This window comes from Podarcis vaucheri (assembly GCF_965113315.1).
Source record: "Podarcis vaucheri genome assembly, chromosome: 10".
Classification (NCBI taxonomy): Eukaryota; Metazoa; Chordata; class Lepidosauria; order Squamata; family Lacertidae; genus Podarcis; species Podarcis vaucheri.
The window spans coordinates 33628972-33650680 of NC_138748.1; the positions used below are offsets into that span (position 1 = coordinate 33628972).

The window sequence follows — 21709 nt, forward strand, 5'->3', positions numbered from 1 at the left end:
CTGTGGACATGTTGAAACTGGATGTAATCTTCTACAGTTTTGGTATTTATGGAGAACTGAGCTGTGCGCAGCTTCTTCCATCGCATCATTTGCAAAGTGCCTTTTTCCATAAAAGCATGCTTAACCTCTCATTTCATTAGCAACATTAAACAATTAAGAATGTTATACTTCACATCATAAGGAGAGCTAAACGTGAAGATTACACGTACCTTGAAATGCTTTCACCCTGAAGGAGGAAGAGGAAACAAATATTTTAAAAGACTGCACACCTATGTTTAACAAGCAAATTATTCACAGCTTACTAGACAATTAATGAGAATTTAAAGTAAGCTCAGCAATTAAAATAAAATGGACCATAAAATATACTGTATGACAGAGGTGTGGAACCACCAGCCTACAGGTCAGCTAGGGGTTCTAATTTGCCCCGGGAGGCCATTTCCCCCAAACCACACTCACCTGCCCCATCCCTGATGTCATATGTGACATCAGGTATATGGCAGGTAAAGGCGTGTCTGCTGTTACTTTGAAGTCCATTTCCAAGCCGTGTGTATTGAAACTTATCTGCAAAACAGTCTTCAAAGGAAAGTTCTTTTCAAGTTGTCACCCAATGTCATAACAACATCAGGTGATTGACAGGTGGGTAGTACCACCCATGTGTCAGAACTGACACTTGGGATTGAGGGGAAGGAAGGATCTGGCCCACTGGTGGTATGCAGTTATCTACCCCTGCTGCATGGAATCATAGGCTAGAATCCAAATAGCTAACTTAAATACACCAAGGGATTGGGCGTGCCCAAAGGCATTTTGGACTTCTTTCTTTGAATAACAGACCTTCCAAGCCAAAGAGCATTTCAAAGACTTCTATGATTTCAAAAGTAATTTGCAATGCAGCTTAGGGAACTGCTGTTTGAGTGATACAATCTGAAAGTCTCCATGGCCACATGAAAGTAACTGCATGTTTGGATCCTAGCAACAATTTGCAGAATCTTCACAAGAACACAAATATTAGAAATATAGACCCCATGTTATGACAAAGTTCTAAAGAGTTAATGATTCTGCCTTCCTGTTCTTTTAGTATTCTATGTATTCCAACTGCTCTCTCATTTTTCAGTGTGGACAGTCCACTCTGTGGTGATTTTAAATAAACTTTACACCATTCTTTTGTTTGAATGTATTTTGTAGGGTCCACTTAGAGCTTATTCAAGTGACACGTTCACATGAAACAGATAATGTTGGCATTATCACAGCAAAATGTATACAATCTCAGTTAATGCACTATTACTGAATATAAACAGGATGCAATACCTGTGGGAGTGTAGCTTTTGTAAAATATGGCACTCAAATGAGAATCAAAATGAAAGAGAACAGGGGAAAAGATAGATGGAACAGCACTGCAATATAGAAACAACTTTGTGCGCTATGAAAGATAATCAACAGGTTACGCTTCTATGAAGGCCAAATAAAATTATCACATGATCTCTGAACTTAATGTTTTAACCCCAGAAGATACAATTTTCTTCACAGAACCTTGAATAAAATCGTAGCATAAGATTATGTCTTTTATGCAAGGAAAACAAAACAGAACAATTACCTGTGTTTCTTTTTTATTTGTTCCCTCTTCTGAATCAGATGGGTGTTCTTGTTCATTTTCATCACTCTGAGGGAGGAAACCCATTTAAAATTAGCATATATTTACATTCTGCCTCGGGACAGAACAACTTAGGAGGAGGGCTTCCTCCAAACAACACTTTCAGCCTTCAGACTGCTTCAAACAAGCAGATATAGTTTGTCAGTAACAAAATTCTATCCTAGTTGCTCACCACCATTCACACATTTATACTGGAATATAATCTATGCTTGTACTCTTCTAAAACAAAATTTCAACTATTTTTGTCCAATTCTTCAATTCTGGGACAACTTAATGTAATCAACTTAATTTTTTTTAAATAAAACAATAGACACTCTTTCCCTATAAATAGCAGATACACAGAATCTGTATTTTCAGATTTTACTGGGGCTATTGGGTTGTTGTTTTTATTTTTATTAGGTATTTTGTGGTTCTATATCTTGATTTTATTTTGTGAACTGCACTGAGACCACTGGGTATAGGCAGTATATAAATAACAACAAAAACAACAATATACAAACAGCAATTTATGGGTGGCAAGTCCATATTAATGTTTAAGCAGTTAACTTACATACAAGAACTTTTACTTAACTACTTTACAGCATCTCATTGCAGCATCTCATTCATCTCACTTTTTCTGATTTAAAGTCACACACATAATCATCCAAGCCCTAATTAATAAAAATTCCTGCTTATCCAATGTATTATGAATTATGTATGCGTTACAATTAATGTCACACATTTTCCATATTACAGGGGGGTATAGTCAATGCTTGCATTGAGTGGACCCACTGAAATTTATAGTGATGACTACCTTGGGTTCATTACTTTCAATGTGTCTATCCTAAGTAGAACTTAGTTGGGTACTGATTTTACTTTAAGGTAATGACTAGTAACTGAATTCATTAATTGTCCAAAAAAGCTGTGATATCAGTGATGAAGAAGTCTGTTGTCTCACTAATAAAAAAAATAATGTATATATTGTGGATGGGTTGGTGATTCATGAAACAGTTTGAAAGTCTAGATCTGACAACTGGGTATAACCACCACACTTCTAAAATGAGATTGATAGCTGTGTTAAGTGTCAGATCAATAGCTTTAAAATACATGAATCTCACCTATGTCTGAAACATAAATCTGCAATATGAAAACAAAAACCCAGTTTCCACAGCTTGTTTTATCAACTGTGTTGCCTCAGTTCATTGAATTCTCCCTGAACTGTTTCTAAATACAGATCTATATGCAATTTAAATGGGTTTTTACTTACATCCTGAGTCCAAAAAGAAACTCCTGTAGATCTTCGTTTTTCTCTTGGCCGTCGCCTTTCCCTTATTGATTTTGTCTGTGATTTATCTTCCTCTTTTTCTTCTTCTTTCTTCCCTGTTTCTATTTAAATAGCAATGCATTGAGATTTTAATGAAGTCCAGTAAATATACTAATTTGCAACACATTACATTTCTGTTGTCATTCCTGAAGCAAGACATTCAGGATTCAAGTTTATGAAAATCCTAAAATGCTTTTGAGAATATGGTAAATGTAGATCACTTTTAACATGCCATTATTCTCTTTATACATTGTTCCGTCATTTCTAACTATAATATTTCATTATAGTATTATATGGATTTAACCTTAAGAATCACAGCCTAACACATATGCATACATTATGACATCTACAAACACATATTCATCAAAGCAACCAGAGCACACTTATTCAGGTAAGTATTTGTTTAGCCAGAAGCATCAAGAATTCAGCGTGCAACAGACTCTTTCAGAGAGATTTGTGTTCAAATTAGCTAGATTTGCTTTTCTTTGTATGGTAATGCATTTAATGAAATCCAGCAATTTTCAGACCATGGTAAGGTGCCACTTCTGTAAACTAAGATTTAAAGTAACATGTCAGAAAGATCAAAGTTTAACCTTTCAAACGGATTGTTCAGCTCCAAAATGCTTTTATTAACTTATACAAGAATTATTAAGCAGGGCTGCACAAGCATATAACATTCCTTTGCTATCATGCACTTTATCCATGTGTTTACCCTTGAATTAACATAAGAAATCACAAACATCCAGGTACTTGTTAATTCACTGCTCCAGTCTTCAGGGCTGAAAAATGAATCTATATTAAGGCAACACAATACTCAGCCTCACTCTAAACTTTTTCTTTTTTAAAAAGTTATTCCTATAGCAATTCAAAATTAAAATTTAGAGCCCATGGAATTATGGGAACTGATGAGCAAGTTTAGATTTGATCTACAGAAAGCAATTTAAAAGTATAATTACTGAGGAATTGCTGAAATACTGATTTTAGGTGGCGATTCTGCAAGAGGATTCTCAACTGTTTTACCAATTACTTATCTAAGGTATATCAAACTTTCTTGAAGGGGGCAGTGGTTCATTTGATAACACCAACACAGAAAAAGAAAAAAAATAAGAGAAGCCTTACCTCTCTCATTTTCCTTTGCTCCACTTCTGGAGTAAGCAGAAGTTATACCTATAAGGCTGTTTGGTCTGTTTAGTTGGCTTGAAGAACTAGATGTGGCAACTGAAGAAGTTGATGAAGTAGTTGAAGGTGTAGTTCTATAGCGATGATATGGCTAGTCAACAGGGAGAAGTCCATATCAGTTTTGAAATATTAGGAAGCATAGAAATGCAGATTAAATCATTTTCATCAAGTAAGCTACCTCCTACAATTTCAGAATGGCCGCCTACCCTGCTCCGCATGAGTGGCAATTGCAGCCCCTTGCAAGCTGCCCTTCATTCCCAGGGCAGTTAGGAGTCACATCCCCAACAGCCAGCCATTGTAATTTCCCTGACCAGCTGCATTGAAGCGTGTGATAGCTCACCAAGACTAAAGTTTAAATTGCCCAATTATGGGCAGCCAATGGGGCAGAGCCTGGTCGGTGGACCTGAGTGCAGAAGTTCCCACTCTAATGCATTAACTGGGGATAAAATCCAACTGTGCCTAGCATTCGAAGCACAGTTGGCCGATTCATGCCTGTGCAATAAGAGAAACATGAAATACCTCCTCTATGGTCCGTGTGTATCTTTGTCTATAATCATCATCTTTAGATTCAGATTCTTTCTTTTCTTCCTGTTTTTCTTTGTCCTGTTTTTCTTTTTCCTCCTTTTCTTTTTCTTCATTTTCTTGCTCTCTGGTTCGTGTACCACGACTTCTGCCAATAGTTTTTTCGGCTTCTTGAAGATCAGTCAGCGTTACCCCCTTTAGAAGAATTGCACCCCAGAAAAGGATAACATGTCAAGTCTCCAGTATCTAATTTGACTTCTGCTGACATTCCAACAATAACATATTGAAGGTAAATGGTATTTTGTAAAAAAAAAAACAAAAAAACCCCAAAACCTGAGGCTACACCCCATTTCCTAATCTCATAGTTCATTCTTTCTTGTTTGTTTCATCCTCATTTTTCATAGCATCTAAAAGCTTTCCCCTTGTATTTTTAATGCTGTTTCAAAATAACTGGAAGGGATGGTATTTTATATGATAAAAATAAATGGATGCTTTAAAAAAACTTTCCCCCTGATTGCATGCTTTGGGGAAAATATATTTTCCTAGCCCAGAACTAATTGTGTGCATGTGGATATGTAGATTAAAGTCAGAATGCAAATACTTAACTTGCTTTTCTGAAGAGGAGATGTATCTCTCTGTTGCACTAAAAAATAAATAAATGATAATATTTTCCTCTGGGAAAGTTGTGTGAGGGTCCTGGAACACGCCTAGAGCCCAGTAGGGCAGAGGGAAAGGCCTGTTCCAGAAGGGCATGCAGGGATGGGGAGTTCTGGGGGTTTCTGGCTTCACATGATTTTGGGTTTACACATGAAACCCTCGCATAAAGCTGCGAGTTGCCTATATATTATTACATACTTCCATTTTCATATTTTCATTCTCTCTCTTCCTCTATGAACAGAAACCAATTCATAGGTATTGTACCGTCAGTGTATCCCCTACATATAACATATATGATCACTGTACCTGAGTGGATCTTCTGGACTGCCTTGCTTGCCTTGATCTAGCTTTTCTTTGGGATTCAGATTCTTCATCCCGAACTGGAGTGAGGTATGACCTGGAGTTAAAAGATTTGCTAGCTAGTAATCAATGTAAAAAGTAATTGCATTTTTTGAAAATAATTTGATAGAAAAAGGAGCAACCGAAGCTTCTTGGTTAAGTCACAACTAAATCAGGAAACTGAAGGTTTCAAACAATAACAAGTTTCTTTTGTGGCAACAAGATCACTGCTTGCGTTTTGGTGTAATTCTGCACTGAGCACATACAAGCTCTTCATATTCTGATAATACAATTACATTACAATATCATGTCAGCACTTTAACCTGAGGATCAGAAACAGAAATACCCAGGATCAAACTGAGCCTTCTGAGAGGTATTACCTGCCACTTTCTAATACAGATGCAACAGTGCTTTTAATGAGTTCATGGTAACTGGCTATGGGATGTAGGTGTGGGAGTCTTTATTATTCCCTCCAAATGGTACTCCAAGTGAACTAGTTGCTGATGAACTATACTAGCAAATGTTTTTATTTACAACCAACTTGAAGTGTTGCTGCTTTACAAAACTGGTTTTAAAAACATCATTTCATACTATTAGATCTCTCAACACTCAATCAAGCAAGGATTCTACAGCAATGGTCTAGTTTAGATGCAATGGGATATCATGATTCCCAATTACAAGAATGTGTTGCAACAAGCTTGCTCCTCATCTCTCCTTTAACCGTAAGAAACAACTGGATACTCCCTTCGGGTTTTTGAATAAACCATAGCTATGTTCAAACTCAGGAAACTGGTTCATTCTACATGTACTTACTTAACAAACCAGAACCCAATTGTGATTGTAGGTCAGGACTTGTTGAATCCAACCTGCTGGAACAGACTACCCTTTCCTGACTTTAAATTTAATGGGGGAAAGCCTGTCAGGGCACTAAGCTAAATAGTAAAAAGAGACCTCATTATTTATAAAGTAAACATTTCTCGAATTACCCCAAATACCACCTTCAAATTAATGTCTAACATAAGGAGAACACATCTTGATAGACATTAACAAAGTATTCAGCTCATCCAGAAAGCTTATGGTATGCACATTTCTGAACATTTTGCTGTGCCACTTCCTTTCATTTATTTTCTGCCCTGCTTTAGATGAGATATCTTAACGATACCAGACACCCAAGTGTCATAAGTATACTGCACTAACATACATACATAAATGCATTAAGCTTTACAGTTGGCTATTATGTTTATGCTTCATAACCTTTGCCTCAGCTATGACAATTTAAAGTATGACCATTTAAAGAAAGTGGGGAAATAGGAAGAGCAAACAAACACTCCTCAACATATTCTTAGCCGTAGGCAATTTTGTCATCCTAGGTTATTCTAAGCAGCCAACAAACTCACATAATCAAACACTGAACTCTGAATGAATAAATTGAACTACTTTGGGACCATGTAATAACTGCTACTATGTACAGTCATGGGAAAAAGAAAGTGCACCCTCCTTGAATTCTGTGGTTTTACATATCGGGACGTAATAGCAACCATTTGTTCTTTACCAGGCCTTAAAATTAGGTAAATACAACCTCGTATGAACAATAATTCATGACCCATTACAACGTGTCATGATTTATTTAACAGAAATAAAGTCAAGATGGAGGAATCATGTGTGGAAAAATGAAGTACACCCTTACTGCTGCCATAGCAATGAAGAGGCTAAGTAGCAGACAGGGGCTGCTAATCATATGCCCTTGCTTATTTGAACAGCAGCAAGTGTGCCCACCTCTATAAAAGCTGGGGTTTGGGCAGTCTGTTGGTCTGGAGCATTCAGGTGTATTTTAACACAGTGCCAAGGAGGAAATATGACACCATGCTCTTAGAGAAGCAAGTGCTGCTGCCCATGAAACTCTGAAGGGTTCCAAGGCCATCTCCAACCAATGTTAAGTCCCTCATTCTACAGTGAGAAAGATTTTCAAAAGTGGAAAACATTCAATACAGTTCCCAATCATTTCAGGAGTGGGCGTCCCAGCAAATTCACCCAAAGGTCAGATAGCGCAATGCTCAGAGAAATTGCAAAAACCCCAAGAGTTACATCTCAGGCTCTACAAGCCTCAGTTAGCATGTTAAAAGTTTGTGACAATTCAATTAGAAAAAGACTGAACAAGCATGGTTTGTTTGGAAGGGCTTCCAGGAGAAAGCCCTGTCTCTCTAAAAAGAACATGGCAACATGGCTTTGGTTTGCAAAGTTGCACCTGAACAAACCACTAGACTTCTGGAACAATGTCTTTTGGACGGATGAGACCAAAGTTTGGCCATAGTGCACAGCGCCATGTTTAGCCATGTGTGGAAAACTACGTACACCTTACGATTCAATAGCTTGTAGAACCACCATGGTTAGTTTTTCCACACATGGCTTTTCCATTTTGGCTTTATTTCTGTTAAATAAATAATGACATGGCACAATATCACGTGTTGTTGTTCATCTGAGGTTGTATTTACCTCATCTCAAGACCTGCTAAGGAACAGATGATTGTTATTACATCTTCATATGTAAAACCACAGAATTCAAAGAGGAAGTAGGCACCTTCTGGACAACACATTTTAAAAATCAAGGTAATTTAGACCACCAACAGAAATCTAAATGTGTTATTTCATCCTGTGCAACACACATGCAAAACCTTGACACACTGGTGAGAGTGAAGAAAGAAACCGAATGCCTGAATTTTGAACTTCCTTGCTTTTTCAGCTCCTCTCAGGCTTTTTAACTATAGTATTTTTTTTAAAAAAACCCACACTTGTTGCAATAAAATTTAGTCATTACATACACCTTGCATTTAATCCTATATATATTATGCAACTTTTAATGAATAAAGTTGCCTGGTTCGCTAACTTTATTCCTATTATTTCCAGACACGATCCTTCTTCAAAGCATACAATGTGCACTGTGGCAATACTTGATTTGTCTACCACATTAAATTGATCTTTAAAAGGAACTAAGAATGCAGTCTCAGAGCATTCATGTTTGTGTGCATTTATGCCAGAACAAACTAAGAACATTGCCACACCTTAAAAACATAATAGGTTAAAGGGCATGGGCTTTCAGAATAACAACCTACATCTTCAGATGAATGAAACAGGAAGATAAGCTGGTTTGTGTATGTATACTTTGAAAAGGCCTAGGTTTATTCTAAATTCTGGTGTCTCTTCTTCTCCACACCAAAATATACATCCTCTTCTCTGCCTCCCTAGAATATTTTGTGAGGTCAGTGGACAGTCAGGTTTGTTTGTTTGGCAAGATCAAATGGTCCCTAATATGACACTTTGGGCTGCTTTGACCATTCTTCAAAATAGAATACTTGGCTCTCTGTATCGAAGGCCACTTCCTAAAGAGATATTGTGCGCCACTTTCTATATCTAGAGTACCTGATACATCTACTGACATGTATTTACAGGCATTACAGCAGCCTTTTTGCCTTCTTTATTTTTTTAAAAAAGCTTTTTCTTATTTCTGAGAGGGGAAATGCACAGCAAGTTCAAACCATAGCATTTTCCTTAACACACAAAGTCACTTGGGAAGAAAGATGACAAAAGGGATTTGGGGCCCAAACGACACATTTCCACAGGAAAAACCAGAAAACATAAAAACAGCAGTGCAGAAGAAAAGGTGCTCTCAGACACTGACATGGACAACTTGTTGCATTTACGTTTATCACGGTTTAAATACATATGGTGTTTCCATATTGACCAGAATCTTATATGTTTGGAAACAGTTCTTCCCATCTAAAACAGCTGATAAATTCTTCTCACAATTCATGAAACTGAAAAACTTTTCTCAATTCTCTACAGATAAAGAACTGCTGTAAATGTGGAGACACTGAACATGCATACCACTCTCTACCTTAATTGGTTTTTTTAAAAGTGCCATAGAACCATGGGAACTAGGTGAACAGGGAAGATGAAAAATGACTTCCCATTTTAAAAATTGTATTCCCTGTTTTATTGTATTTTTGATTTTTTGTTGGAAGCCACCCAGAGTAGCTGGGGAAACCCAGCCAGATGGGTGGGGTATAAATAATAAATTTTTGATGATGATGATGGTGATGGTGATGATGATGATGGAAGCTGAGGATTGTCTACATGTTTCCCATCACATATATTACATGTGGGCAAAATATCAACGTATCTACAATTGTATTAATGCATCTTTTGTGAGTAGGCATTTGTTCACCTCACACTAATGAATCACAGCACAAGTGAAGTATCATTCTCAGAACTTTTACACACCTGCGTCTCTCCCTGACCTCTGAAGCTGAGGACACAGTGCCAGAAGTAGTTGTAGTCAAGGCTGTGGTAGTCGCAGTATTTACAACTGATGGTGCAACAGGAACGGTCACTGCCGTAGGAACATTGTCTTTGTCTCTCTCAGTACTATCCTCAGCCCATAAACGATTTGAGGTACTATAGCATCATAGCAACAACACAAAAAGAGAAAAGGAAACAGCTAAACAATGAAAGCACTTTACTAAAACAGTGTGATACAAAGGGATGGATTTTTTCTTTTTTAAAATACAAATTTGAGACTGGTTTTGCTACAGAAGTATCTACATAGCTCCTGGGGAGCTTTACTAAAAGTAAAGCTTTGACTGTATTTTCACCCCATTCCTATATATTATTTTTTACCTGTTTACAGACATGCAGAGCTATTGCTTTATAATGCAAGCTTCATTTTGAGCCAGATTACATACTGACCACAGGTAACAGCAAAAATGAAAAAAATCCAGAGCCCAGTACCTTCTACACAAAAATGCATGCACATACATAAAGCACACAGTGGACATAACACAAACGACATTAATGGTCCCACCTGCTTTGTATGCCTGCTGTTGCTGAACCCGTTGTAACCTTTGTAGCAGTGCTTGTGCTGGAAAGCAGGCTTTTCTGAAGACCAGCGGGGGAGGTAACTGTTGATACTGACGTAATACTTGGAATACTAGAACTAATCAAGTCATCTTGTCTTCTACCAAAGGAACCGCTGAAAAGTCATTTGAATTTACAAAAATAAGCACTGTGTATTTATTAAGTTATAAATCACCATCCATTCTTCTTTGATGGGCCCTCGATTTCCATCTACTGAATAGCTCCAGATATTTGTAAAAAAAGTTAAGCATAATTACAAGAACTCTAATTTCCCTCTCATTTCCATAAAAAGACTACAAAGATTGTATACCCAATTTTAACATCATACCAATATATCTGCTTGCAGTCTTATGGCACACTTAATAGCACTGTGTTGTTGCTATTACAGCCCATCACTTACATGCAGAAAATCTAATTGCTGATTAAAAGTATCATCAACTAAAATATATGAGCCAAACTGAGTCTTAGACATCACTTACCCACACCGAGCAGGACCATCACTGAAGGGCAAGGATGCTGCCACAGTTGCTTCATGAACAGTTTGGCATTAAGAGGCAACAAGGAAGCTGTTCTAAGAACTGAAAGTGCAGCTTTTCTGGAAGCAAATAACTGAGGAAGCTGTGACTAGCAGTCCTCATCCATTTGGGATTGGAAAGCACCAGAACCATATTTCCTCAAACACTGATTTCCTCTTTCAGCTGATGGCTTTGTAGTGTTTATCCAATTAAGGTATAATAATAAAACAGCTCCCGCCATTTTCAGGTAAATAGCTAGTGTATAAAACCTTCTTTTAAGAACACAAATATTGCTGTCCTTTATATTACTATTTGAAAATGCAGACAGTATAAAATTCATTATGTACCACCATGTAGTTCTATAAAAATACCTGGAATTCTTTATACTTTTAACATCTACAAAACATACACTATTTACCTTCTTTGATAGGTTGTGTTTAGTGGTGAAGATCCTTCATTTGAGATATTTTTCTTTGCATCTTCTTCCCATTTTCTTCTTGTGTAAGAACCACTACCACGTATTAAACTGGCTGACGTATCCCTGTTTTCTTTCTCTTCAATGTCAGATGTACTGGCCAGCCGTCTTGGAATTGTAGGAGCAACATATGCAAGCCTAGTTCCTTTTGTATCTTTATCCTGCAAGAGAATTTTTTTTTACAAAGTTTACAAGTTTGACTTACGATTACGATTTTTGAAAGGTCAACTGCATGTGTAGCCAACATGACCCCAATTTTAATTACACACACACACGCTCCCATCAATTTATGGGCCACATAGCGAAAAAGTGTTACAACAGGCACACTGTTTCTAGTTCATGCGTAAAAATAAGCATCTAGCAATAAATCTTCTAAAGGGAGGCTGCCACTTACGCTTTACATATTTTACTGTAAACAATGTCAAATAGAAACTTTGGCATTTGAGAAAACAAAAAATTAGTTGTCAAACCTGAACTAAATTACACAGAGCCTAACACACATGACAGATAATTGTACAGAATTATGCTTCCTACACAAGTTGTGTGGAAAGTCTGGCCTTCCCATCACTGAACTACACTGAAAGTGATCTACTACAAATAAAGAAAGAAAGTAGTTAAACCTTGTACACAGAGTAACCACACATTAGGAAGCATCTCCTATTTGAAGGATGGAAAAAATGCCACACCATTCTTGAAAGGACATCCTTTCCCCCCGGAAACTTTGCCCAAGGAACTAGATGAAAAATGCAGAAAGACATACAAAGATCACTGAACCCCTGTCTTTGATGAACGGAAATCTTTCATGGTACACCACATACCAACTACTAGTACCTCTTAAGACTTCACCAGGAACTAGGCATATAAGTTCATGATTTGTCTTCACAGCTTTTAGGAGTAGAAACTTTATTCCATGATATGTGGAAGTCAGAATTTGGTAAGGAATTCATCATCTTCAGACACTGGTCTTTCTTTTTTAAAAAATAAAAAAACCATCACCATCCATAATTTAATTACGTCGTGTGTTCTGGAAAAAATGTTACCTTGTCTTTGTTGTCTAATGAAGAGGACAATCTAGGGCTTGAAGCTGATCGCATAACTCCTGTCGAATCCTTTTCTTTCTGAGTTTCTTTGCTAGCTGTAATCTCTGCCAGTGCCCCATAACTGCCAGTCTTTCGAAGACCTAGTCTCCATGAAGCAGGAGACTCATCTTTTCTCTCTTCTTCTTTGGGAGAAACCTTAGTTGAAGTTGGGAACTGTAAAACACAGGGTTGCTTTTCTGTAAGTCTTGTTCTTCCAAGTGTCCTCTGTGCAGTCAAACATTTGGAAGTGTACATACACAGGCCACAAAATGAGTAATTCCACAACTTTGACAGGAATGGAGTATGTCTGTGCCCTTCTCGCTGACATATTTGCCCTTGTGAGCATGAACCATGTATTTCTCCTCAGTTCACATGAGATCACCACTGGTAGCAAACCACAAATAATTTTTAAGACAAGTTGAGTTTCTATGCTAGAGAAGGAGGGTAGGATGTGCAACTGCACAGAGCACACTTGGAGAACAGGGATTACAGGCAAGCAACCCTGTTATCTCCTTTGTGATCTTTGTGAAGTCCCACATTTGACAAGCAAGTAAGCAACATTGTCTAGTACAGATTCATCCACCATGGACTCTAGACTCAGGGAAAGCAGCAATGGGCCTTGGCATTGCTTACTCCCTTCTTATTGAATTCCAACACTGCCCCAGATGCAAAGTCACTTTTGGTGTGTTTAGGTATTGGGGAAGAATGCTAGCCATTCATCTGAACAGCTCTCTTTTTACTTAGCTTTGTACTCTAACACAATGGTTGTCCATTGTGAAACATGGTTTAGAGCAGGGGTCTGCAACCCGCGGCTCCGGAGCCGCATGTGGCTCTTTTACACCTTTGCCGCGGCTCTGGGGCGGATACTAGCAAGAGGAGGAGGCGCATTGTGCACCCCGACACTCTCCACTGTGGCAGGCGCTGTACTGGCTGTGACGTCGCATGGGGGCGGTGCGTGCGTTAGTCCCGACGTCACCTTCCCGCCCGCTGTCAGATCGCGGCTCTGGAGATATATTTGTTTTAAATGTCACAATGGTTTTGCGGCTCCCAGGTTTTTTTCCCTTCGGAAACAGGTCCAAGTGGCTCTTTTTGTCTTAAAGGTTGCAGACCCCTGGTTTAGAGCAACATGAACTTTGATTTCGCACAGCTGCTACAGAAAACCACCCTGAACCCTGCTGCTTACCACTGTGTTCTGTTCAGCAGTCACTAATATTCCTTGCACAAATGTGCTCTGACCCAAAACCTAAGTTCCAGTAAGCCTCCTTCATGAATCCTTGATTAAATCTGCTAGTGCCCAGGTTGTGGCCTTCCTCAAAATAGAGGCAAGGGAAGGAATTATCTTTACTACAAGGTATACACTTCTTAAAACCTGCCCTATCACCAAAAGTCATTTAATTTAAACTGTTAAATAAGATAAGCAGGGGAAGGGGGGCACTGGGAGAAAGATAAACAGAACCTGCCATGTCATCCAAGGTAACACAATGCAAAGCTTGCTAGCTGCAATATTTTGTGGCAGTTAAAGACATTCACCCAACCTCGGATCATGTAGATGAGGGCAAACATGGCTGCCAAGGTAATAGGTACAAGCAAATGACTTCTGTCAAAGCCTAAGAATTTCTACATGGTGGCCTATGTTTGCTCACAGCAGAAAGTGGGACTATACAGAGGTCACAGAAGAAAGACACATTCTCAACCTCAGTATTTTTAATTCCAGAATTCCATGCTTCATGGTATATTTCAAAATGAAATTCCCTATAGATGTATATTGTATGTATGTGGAAAAGGAAGCAAGACCTCACACAATTTCCTGGGCAAGTTAATAAATTCCAAACACTTGGTAAATCAACTTTTCAAAGGTTAGCTTTGTAAACATTACACTATAAACTACAAATTAACAATGAGATGCAAAAGAGACACACCATTTAAAATCATGCAGCTACAGTGCCAATATTTGAATTAACACTTGTTATTTTGCAACCTGGAGGGGGAAACCACACACAGAGCCCTCACCAGAGACTTTTCACCTTTACTGGGAACAAGAATAATGCCAGTTTTACGTAAGCCCTGCCTCCATGATGCAGGATCTACAGAGTCCACCACAGGCATGATAGCAGGAAGAAAGTCATACTAAAGCCAATTGGACAAGACATATAAAAGAGATATAAAGATTGAACAAAAAAATATGTTGGCCTTTAATTTAAAATTCTACATGATTTAATCCCTATTTACTTTTTACAGAACTGCAGTAAAAGCAGTCAGCTTTTTTCAGCACATATTCACAGAATTATAGCTATATATGAGCAGAGATGTGCAAAAGTCAGAGGAGGTCCTATCTTTGACCTTTGAACAGGGAAGCAGGAAATTCAAGAGGGATACAGCTCTAGCCCTTCGTATGTTTTCTCTTGTGAAAGAAAGCAGCACGGAGATTGGAAAGGAAGAGAGGGGTAAAGGCATATGCGCTGGAATGGAGAAGCAGAAGGAAAATGAAGAAAGGAAACAGATTGAAAGATATGCAGTATGTTTCTTTTGCACCCATACTTTAGGCACCAGAACTCTTATCTATGCTTGTAATTTAAAAAGCATGAAAATTAGTACTTGTGCTTAAACGGGCGGACACACCTCTGTTCCATGACTACTTTCCTTGTTACTCCTTTACATGATTACTTTAAGACAGGGTGAGAGCAGAATCAGCTGTGCAGTACATGAGTAACCTCACAACTGTTTATACATTTTCTTACAGGCTTTCTTTCTCAAAAATCTCAGCCAGACACAGATTAGGGTACCGAGGAAAAGGACTTTCCGGTGGCAGGCTAGATAAGTATTTGTGGTCATTTATGAGAATGTACACATGTACATTAGGTAGGTAGGTAGTAGATTAGATAAATATATATATATATACCACCAATGGTCTATACTCAGTTTTATAGGAGTAGAAATCTGCACTCACAGTGGGACTTTGCTACTCATGAAAAGCCTCTCCAGATGGTCACAGGATTTTCAGAAAGGGTCGTGGTGGAAAGTGGAAGCTGCCCAAAATCAGGTAGAGGCAGGTTGCCAAGTAGGAAGTTACTTGTATAAGCGACCTTCATCTGATTCTGGCCAAGTCCTCTTTCCTACTGCAGTCCTTCTCACCACAACCAAGGTATTTTCCTGAGGGTCCCCCAAACAACTAGATTTTTGAGGGATTCCAGAAACTGTTCTATGAGGAGACGGATGAAAGACCCATTTTATAAGTGCACTTTCCCTCAGACAGGACTGACTACAATTCCATAGTTGAAATAAAAACATAATTTTTTCACATTTAAAATGAAAATACAGGAAAATCTATCAATTTAGGTCAATGAGCATCTTGGCTTCTGTAAGAATATTACTCATTATATTGAATTGTGCTAGCATTCCTCTAATCACATATATGGTGGTGATTCATTCTTTCCCACTTTCACCTTAGGAGAGTTGGTATTTCAGATCAACTTGTAACTGCCTGTTACAGCCTCACAACTCACTCATGCCATGCCTCCTCTTCCCTGCCAGCTCTACACTGCTGTCACTGTTTCAGAATTGGTATTTCACAACAATATTGTAAACAGTTGTTACAGCACCAACACTCATCCATATCACGACACCTCATCCCACCAGCTCCACACTGCTGCCACCACCTTCTCACACAATCAATGTGGGATTCTCCTAGACATTTGTCCAATCAAGAAAAAACAGCAAGGAAAGAAACATACAGCCTCCTCTGTGTTAAAAAGGTGGCTGCATGTACAAAGCTGCAGTCTTTCTTTAATGAAAGCAACCGGTTGAGTACTAAATTACAAGGCTCTTTTGGAAGATATACCTTCAGGGCTTTTTTATATGTTTTGTTTTTTTATCATCTATGCACACCTTTCTGTAGAAAGATACTCTACAAGGTGTTCCATAAAAATATCTATTGTGTGAATTTGTTCCTTGAAAGACTCCCTTATTCCTTACATACCTGGCAGGTCACTGCAGGGAGAACTTCTCCTGCAAGACCCAAATATCTCAGAAACCCACTCAACAGTAACTCAGAGCAGGGTTTTAAGTGTGGCTGTCCTTGTTCTGTGGAACAGCATTCTTGTCGAGATACGACAGGCGCTCACTATCTGTACTTTCTGGAAACAATCAGATGTTTTTGTTCCAACAAGCCTTCTCAGCTGGATGAACAGGTCTCTGCCACGGGTGTCTATTTGGTGTTTCCCCCCCTTTTAATTCCTTTTTAATACTGTTTAAAATTGTTTTAGCTGCTTATATTGCATTCTCTACAGCACCTTGAGACATATATGGAAGGTGAATAATAAATTAATAAGAATGAATTTTTAAAATGATGTCTCAAATTCTTATTTGCAATTTACCTGAAAATATCAATTTGAGGCTTGGGGGGCATTAACTCATATCTAGTACTTGACATGAAGGTGCATCTTAGGAGGAAAGCATTGCAGGTCTTAAAAAGAGAGAGCTCAAAATCACAGGTGTGTAAAAAAAATACTCAGACAACAAGTATTAAAACTAGATCTTTCTCTTGGGATAACACAACAAGCACAGGTATTTACTGACTGTTCCTCAAATGAAGCAAACTAAGAATTTTTGCAGAATTGACATCATCTCAATGTGTTCTAATACAGAAAGCTAACAAAGTAATTAAAAGTGAACAACTCTGTTTCTTCTACATGAAGTTTGCCCTCTACATTTTAAACAACCTTCCTGACTAAGCCAAAAGGATGAAAACCACATTCGTTTGAACATACACACACACCAACTTCATGAACGGCTATATGTAGACTACAGTAAACTAAGGTAGTAAGGCCCCAATCACAAGCAAAAAGAGGTGTACAAAAAAAAGAGATGTTTTTATTAAGCCCAATGCATTTTTAAAAAACCCTCTTCTTCAGGGAACTCTTGAACATCAAATCTGAGCCTGGTATCTGGAGTTACAACTTGCTCCCATTTCAAATGAACATGCCATGGATTGTATCTCTTTGATTGAAGGCTTTCACAAAAAGAGAATGAAGCAATTTTGCCAATTCCCGTCACCTTCTATGCTGTTCCCACCCAACTGTCTGAAGCCGATTTGGGGGAAAGATGGAGGGGGAATTGGCAAAAATGACCTCCCCTCCCATCCGCTGGGGAAAGCTTCCGCTGGTCAAAATGCCTTCAGCAACACCACTGGATACAAGTCTATAATCTTATTTGGCATAATATCTGAAACCTTGAGAGCCAGCGTCAGTCAGTGTAGGCAATACTGAGCTAGTTGGGTCAATGATCTGACTCGATGTCAGGCAGCTTCCTATGCAACAGTTGATCAATCAAGGCATTTTAATAGTGAGAAGAGTTCATGATACAATGTGTACACTTTACTCTTAACTAGACAACCGAAACAAACTGTTTTACCTTCTTAATGGGGGATGTAGGAGTCACTTGACCAGTAGTAACTGATGGTGTTGTCACAGCTATAGGAGCAGCTTGCACATTGGTGGTATTTGAATTATTTGTTGTAGGTTTGTTCTTGTCTGTAAATAAATCATTTAGAGGATAAAGTAATTCAAAATCCATTTAAAGATAACTAATACTTTTTACATTACAGAGGCCCATTCTGAACAATAAAGTTTATAGGCACCGGGGGGCGGGGCGGGGGGGGGGTAGACAGGTATGTTCACTTTCTTTCAGGTGTTCCCACTGGCCATTTTGCTGCTTGGTGAGTCTGAAAAACTGAGGGGAGCGTGCCTGCCTCTCACAATCACGTGACGAGGAACAGCCCACACCACTGGCCCTGGTATCCCGCAAAGTAAATAAGGGGTTGGCTCCACTATGGAATAAGTGTCCCAGTACCATATTCCTGCTACATTATAGAAGAGTATGAATTGTTTTATTGTATTGTATTTATTTACTGCCCAGAAGATACACCAAGTAACTTCAGGTTTTGTTCCAAACTATTTGAAAGTATACTTAAAGAGCACTAGTAGTTGGAGAAGATGATCAGGCTATGCATCTAACTACAGTGGTACCTCGGGTTAAGTACTTAATTTGTTCTGGAGGTCCGTTCTTAACCTGAAACTGTTCTTAACCTGAAGCACCACTTTAGCTAATGGGGCCTCCCGCTGCTGCCACAACACGATTTCTGTTCTCATCCTGAAGCAAAGTTCTTAACTAGAGGTAATATTTCTGGGTTAGCAGAGTCTGTAACCTGAAGCGTATGTAACCAGGGGTACCACTGTACATTTGTTGTAGAACACTACCCAAAAATAAATAAATAAATCAGTGTTTTCCTGTTATGAGAACAGTAGCTCCATAGAAGAGCACTGAGAAGCATGGACTTGAAACAAAAAATTCCCAGCTATTTTAGTTTTAAAAATGTTTCTATTCATTATGGCTATAGACAAAATTGTAAGGCTATGAGAATAAAAAAATCACATGAAATATATAAGAACTGAGAACCGCGATTCCCCATCATCTCTGAACCTGGATACAATTTCATTAGCACCACTTTAAAGCAGTACTAAATATATACCACAATGGAAATAGCTTTATAAAATCATTTTAAAATACAGAAAATCTCCTGCAATAAAAATGCTTACAAATTATGGGGACAATACCGTCTGACACCTTGTGCACATCCTCACAAGCCTAACACTGCGTGCAGGAGAAGCAGGACTACCAGGGTTGGTGGGTGTTGACCATTTAGGAGCCTTCCTCCTTTAATAATTTTATTAAAAATATTTTCACCCCATCTTTCCATTAAAAAACAATTCACACTTGGCACATGGAAGGGAATGGATGTGGAGAGGGACTGGAATTTCCCCAGTGTCTGTTTAAAAATACAGAGCTGTGTTTAAATAACTGTACTTTAATAACAGTTTCCCAAGAAAATGCAGTGATGTGTTTGCTTTTTAGTATTTCTCCACTTGAACAAGGGAAATCTAAGCCCTTTTAACAGTCCAATGTTTATTTCTCAAATCACTCAAAGCTCCTTTCATTTAAATATTAAATTTAAATTCACACTACACAAAATATACACCAGAGCAGGCTCTACTCCACCTAGAATATTCCAGGTTCCAAAACATTTTATTGTGAATCCACCTTTAAATGAGTAAGAGGGAAAGGAGAAGGTACAAATTTGGAACACAGAGATTCAGCTCCAGGGAAAAGCCTAAGTTCTCTAGCATGCCAAATAAAGTATGATGAAAGCCTTGTTGATATTTAAAAACCTCTAAGTTTACATAAATTAATTCTTGTGTCACAGTCATATTTTCCTGGCACAAGACTGCATAGTAGCAACAAAGAAAACAGAGTAATGAGAGTCATATAACTCAAGAAATGCTGAAGTGATGAGTCTGAAACTTTTAAGCTGTTAGTGGAAGACATGCATATATATTAAATTGTGCTCCTCCAGCTTATAGCTGTTATTTAAGTGAAATAAATAGATCCCTTTTGATTCACTATTTTAAAATTAACATTAAAATGTGTTTTAAAAAACCATGAGTATGAGGAAAAGGCAAGGAACAGGGGAGTTTCTAGACATCTGCATGGCTGAAATTGCATTGTCATAGTGCTAGTTAACTTTCTGATACAGAATCTGAGAGTTTTTCACAGCTAATTAGCACATTCTTGACATCTTCCAGATAAGATATAGATTTATTATATATGAATTCTAATAGATGTACTATGTGTGAGTTTGCTCTGTACAGTTTCTAGTTACTGTATTACCACGTTAAGGTTTCTGGACAATCAAGTGACATAAAGATAGTTAATTTTGTTTAAAATGACGTATCTCGTGGTTTGCACATTAATGAATTTTATACTTGTCCCTAAATGACCTCCAAACTTGAAGAAGCATGAAGTAATGAGGAAGTAGTCCAATGGTGAATTAAACTAAACTGAATTTAAAAGCAATTGTAAAGCAAAATTGTTGTTCTATAATACCTGTTTCTGCTTCAGATTCGGAGTCTTCTTCCTCATCTTCTTCACTAGAGCAACTGGACTCATCTTTCTTTCCTTCTTCCTCTTCATCAGCTTTTTCTTGCTCTAGAGACTCAATGTTTGATGCATTCTTATCTTGCTCAATGATCAAAGTCTCTTTACTGGAACAACATTGTTTTGAAGCATGAAATATTTATTGCATTATTGGCTTCAGAAAAAAGATACCAGGGTGGGCTGTGACAGGAGCACAGATATGGACTCAATGTTATTATGACAACTCTACTCCTTCTATGTTTCTTCAGTACAGGTAACTTGCCTCTTACCATGAGGGTTCAGTTCTGGGGCTCCATGTGTATATGCAAAAATGAATAAAGACAAGAATCCCCAGGACACACACCCTCACCGCAAGGTGGAGAGCTGTCTATCTGGCTTTGGGAAGGTGGTATGAGGGCTCTGCATCCTGCTGCCTTCTCAAAGCCCAGTAAGCACTTGCCCAGCTTTGGGAAGGAGGCGGGAGGGCTCTAGGACCCTGCTAGAGCCCTTGTACTGCCTTCCCAAAGCCAGGTAAGTCTGTAATCACAGTTTTGCACAGGTGTGGGGGGGATTAAATAAATGGAGGGTGGGTTTCCTCTGCTCTATTTATTTCCCCGCCCACCCATGCAAAGCTGTGATCAGTAAAATAAGTGTAAGACCAGTTACCTATACCTTCTCCAAGTAAACATGTAACCGCCTTCAACATTCCCCCTACACAGAGTTTATTTTAACTAATCTACTTACTTTTTAAACGGTTTTTGAGATTGATTATTGTCCATGTTTGCTGTGGATTCAATAAGGGGTGATTTCTTCTCCTTTTTTTCACTATGAAGCTTTAAGAGATATGAAAAGATTCAGTTAGATTTCTACAAGTGCTGATGCAAACACTAAAACATTTCAAGTCACCTGAAGTAGTATAACATGAAAAAAAGGATTTACAAGAGAAAGATCTCAGGGCAAATGTTAAGTGACAAATATTAAATAGCTATGTAATAAACTCCTTTAACATTTCAACATTGCTAACACGTTTTCAAGACGATTAATAATAATAGCTGTATTTGCACATCACACTAAACTATAGCTGCAGTTAACCTTTATCTCCCCCTCCACATTA

General features: G+C 38.2%; 1 protein-coding gene across 7 annotated transcripts in view; it reads right to left on the bottom strand.

Moving 5' to 3' along the window:
- PPP1R12A (protein phosphatase 1 regulatory subunit 12A) overlaps nt 1-21709 on the bottom strand; it is a 93365-nt gene that overhangs the window by 14249 nt on the left and 57407 nt on the right. For 5 of the 7 annotated variants that reach the window (XR_014224159.1, XM_082240970.1, XM_082240972.1 and 2 more), the window contains exons 7-19: nt 21340-21428; nt 20566-20723; nt 18037-18155; nt 12589-12801; nt 11492-11709; nt 10506-10673; nt 9926-10099; nt 5616-5706; nt 4650-4847; nt 4071-4221; nt 2895-3013; nt 1592-1657; nt 210-226 (exon numbers count right to left, since the gene is read on the bottom strand). Coding sequence is in view for 6 of the 7 variants with exons in the window: in XM_082240970.1 (XP_082097096.1) it covers nt 210-226; nt 1592-1657; nt 2895-3013; nt 4071-4221; nt 4650-4847; nt 5616-5706; nt 9926-10099; nt 10506-10673; nt 11492-11709; nt 12589-12801; nt 18037-18155; nt 20566-20723; nt 21340-21428 (1781 nt within the window). In the remaining variant the exon portion in view is untranslated. The remainder of the gene's footprint in view (nt 1-209; nt 227-1591; nt 1658-2894; nt 3014-4070; nt 4222-4649; nt 4848-5615; nt 5707-9925; nt 10100-10505; nt 10674-11491; nt 11710-12588; nt 12802-18036; nt 18156-20565; nt 20724-21339; nt 21429-21709) is intronic. The other 2 variants (XM_082240974.1, XM_082240975.1) reach the window with 2 other exon arrangements.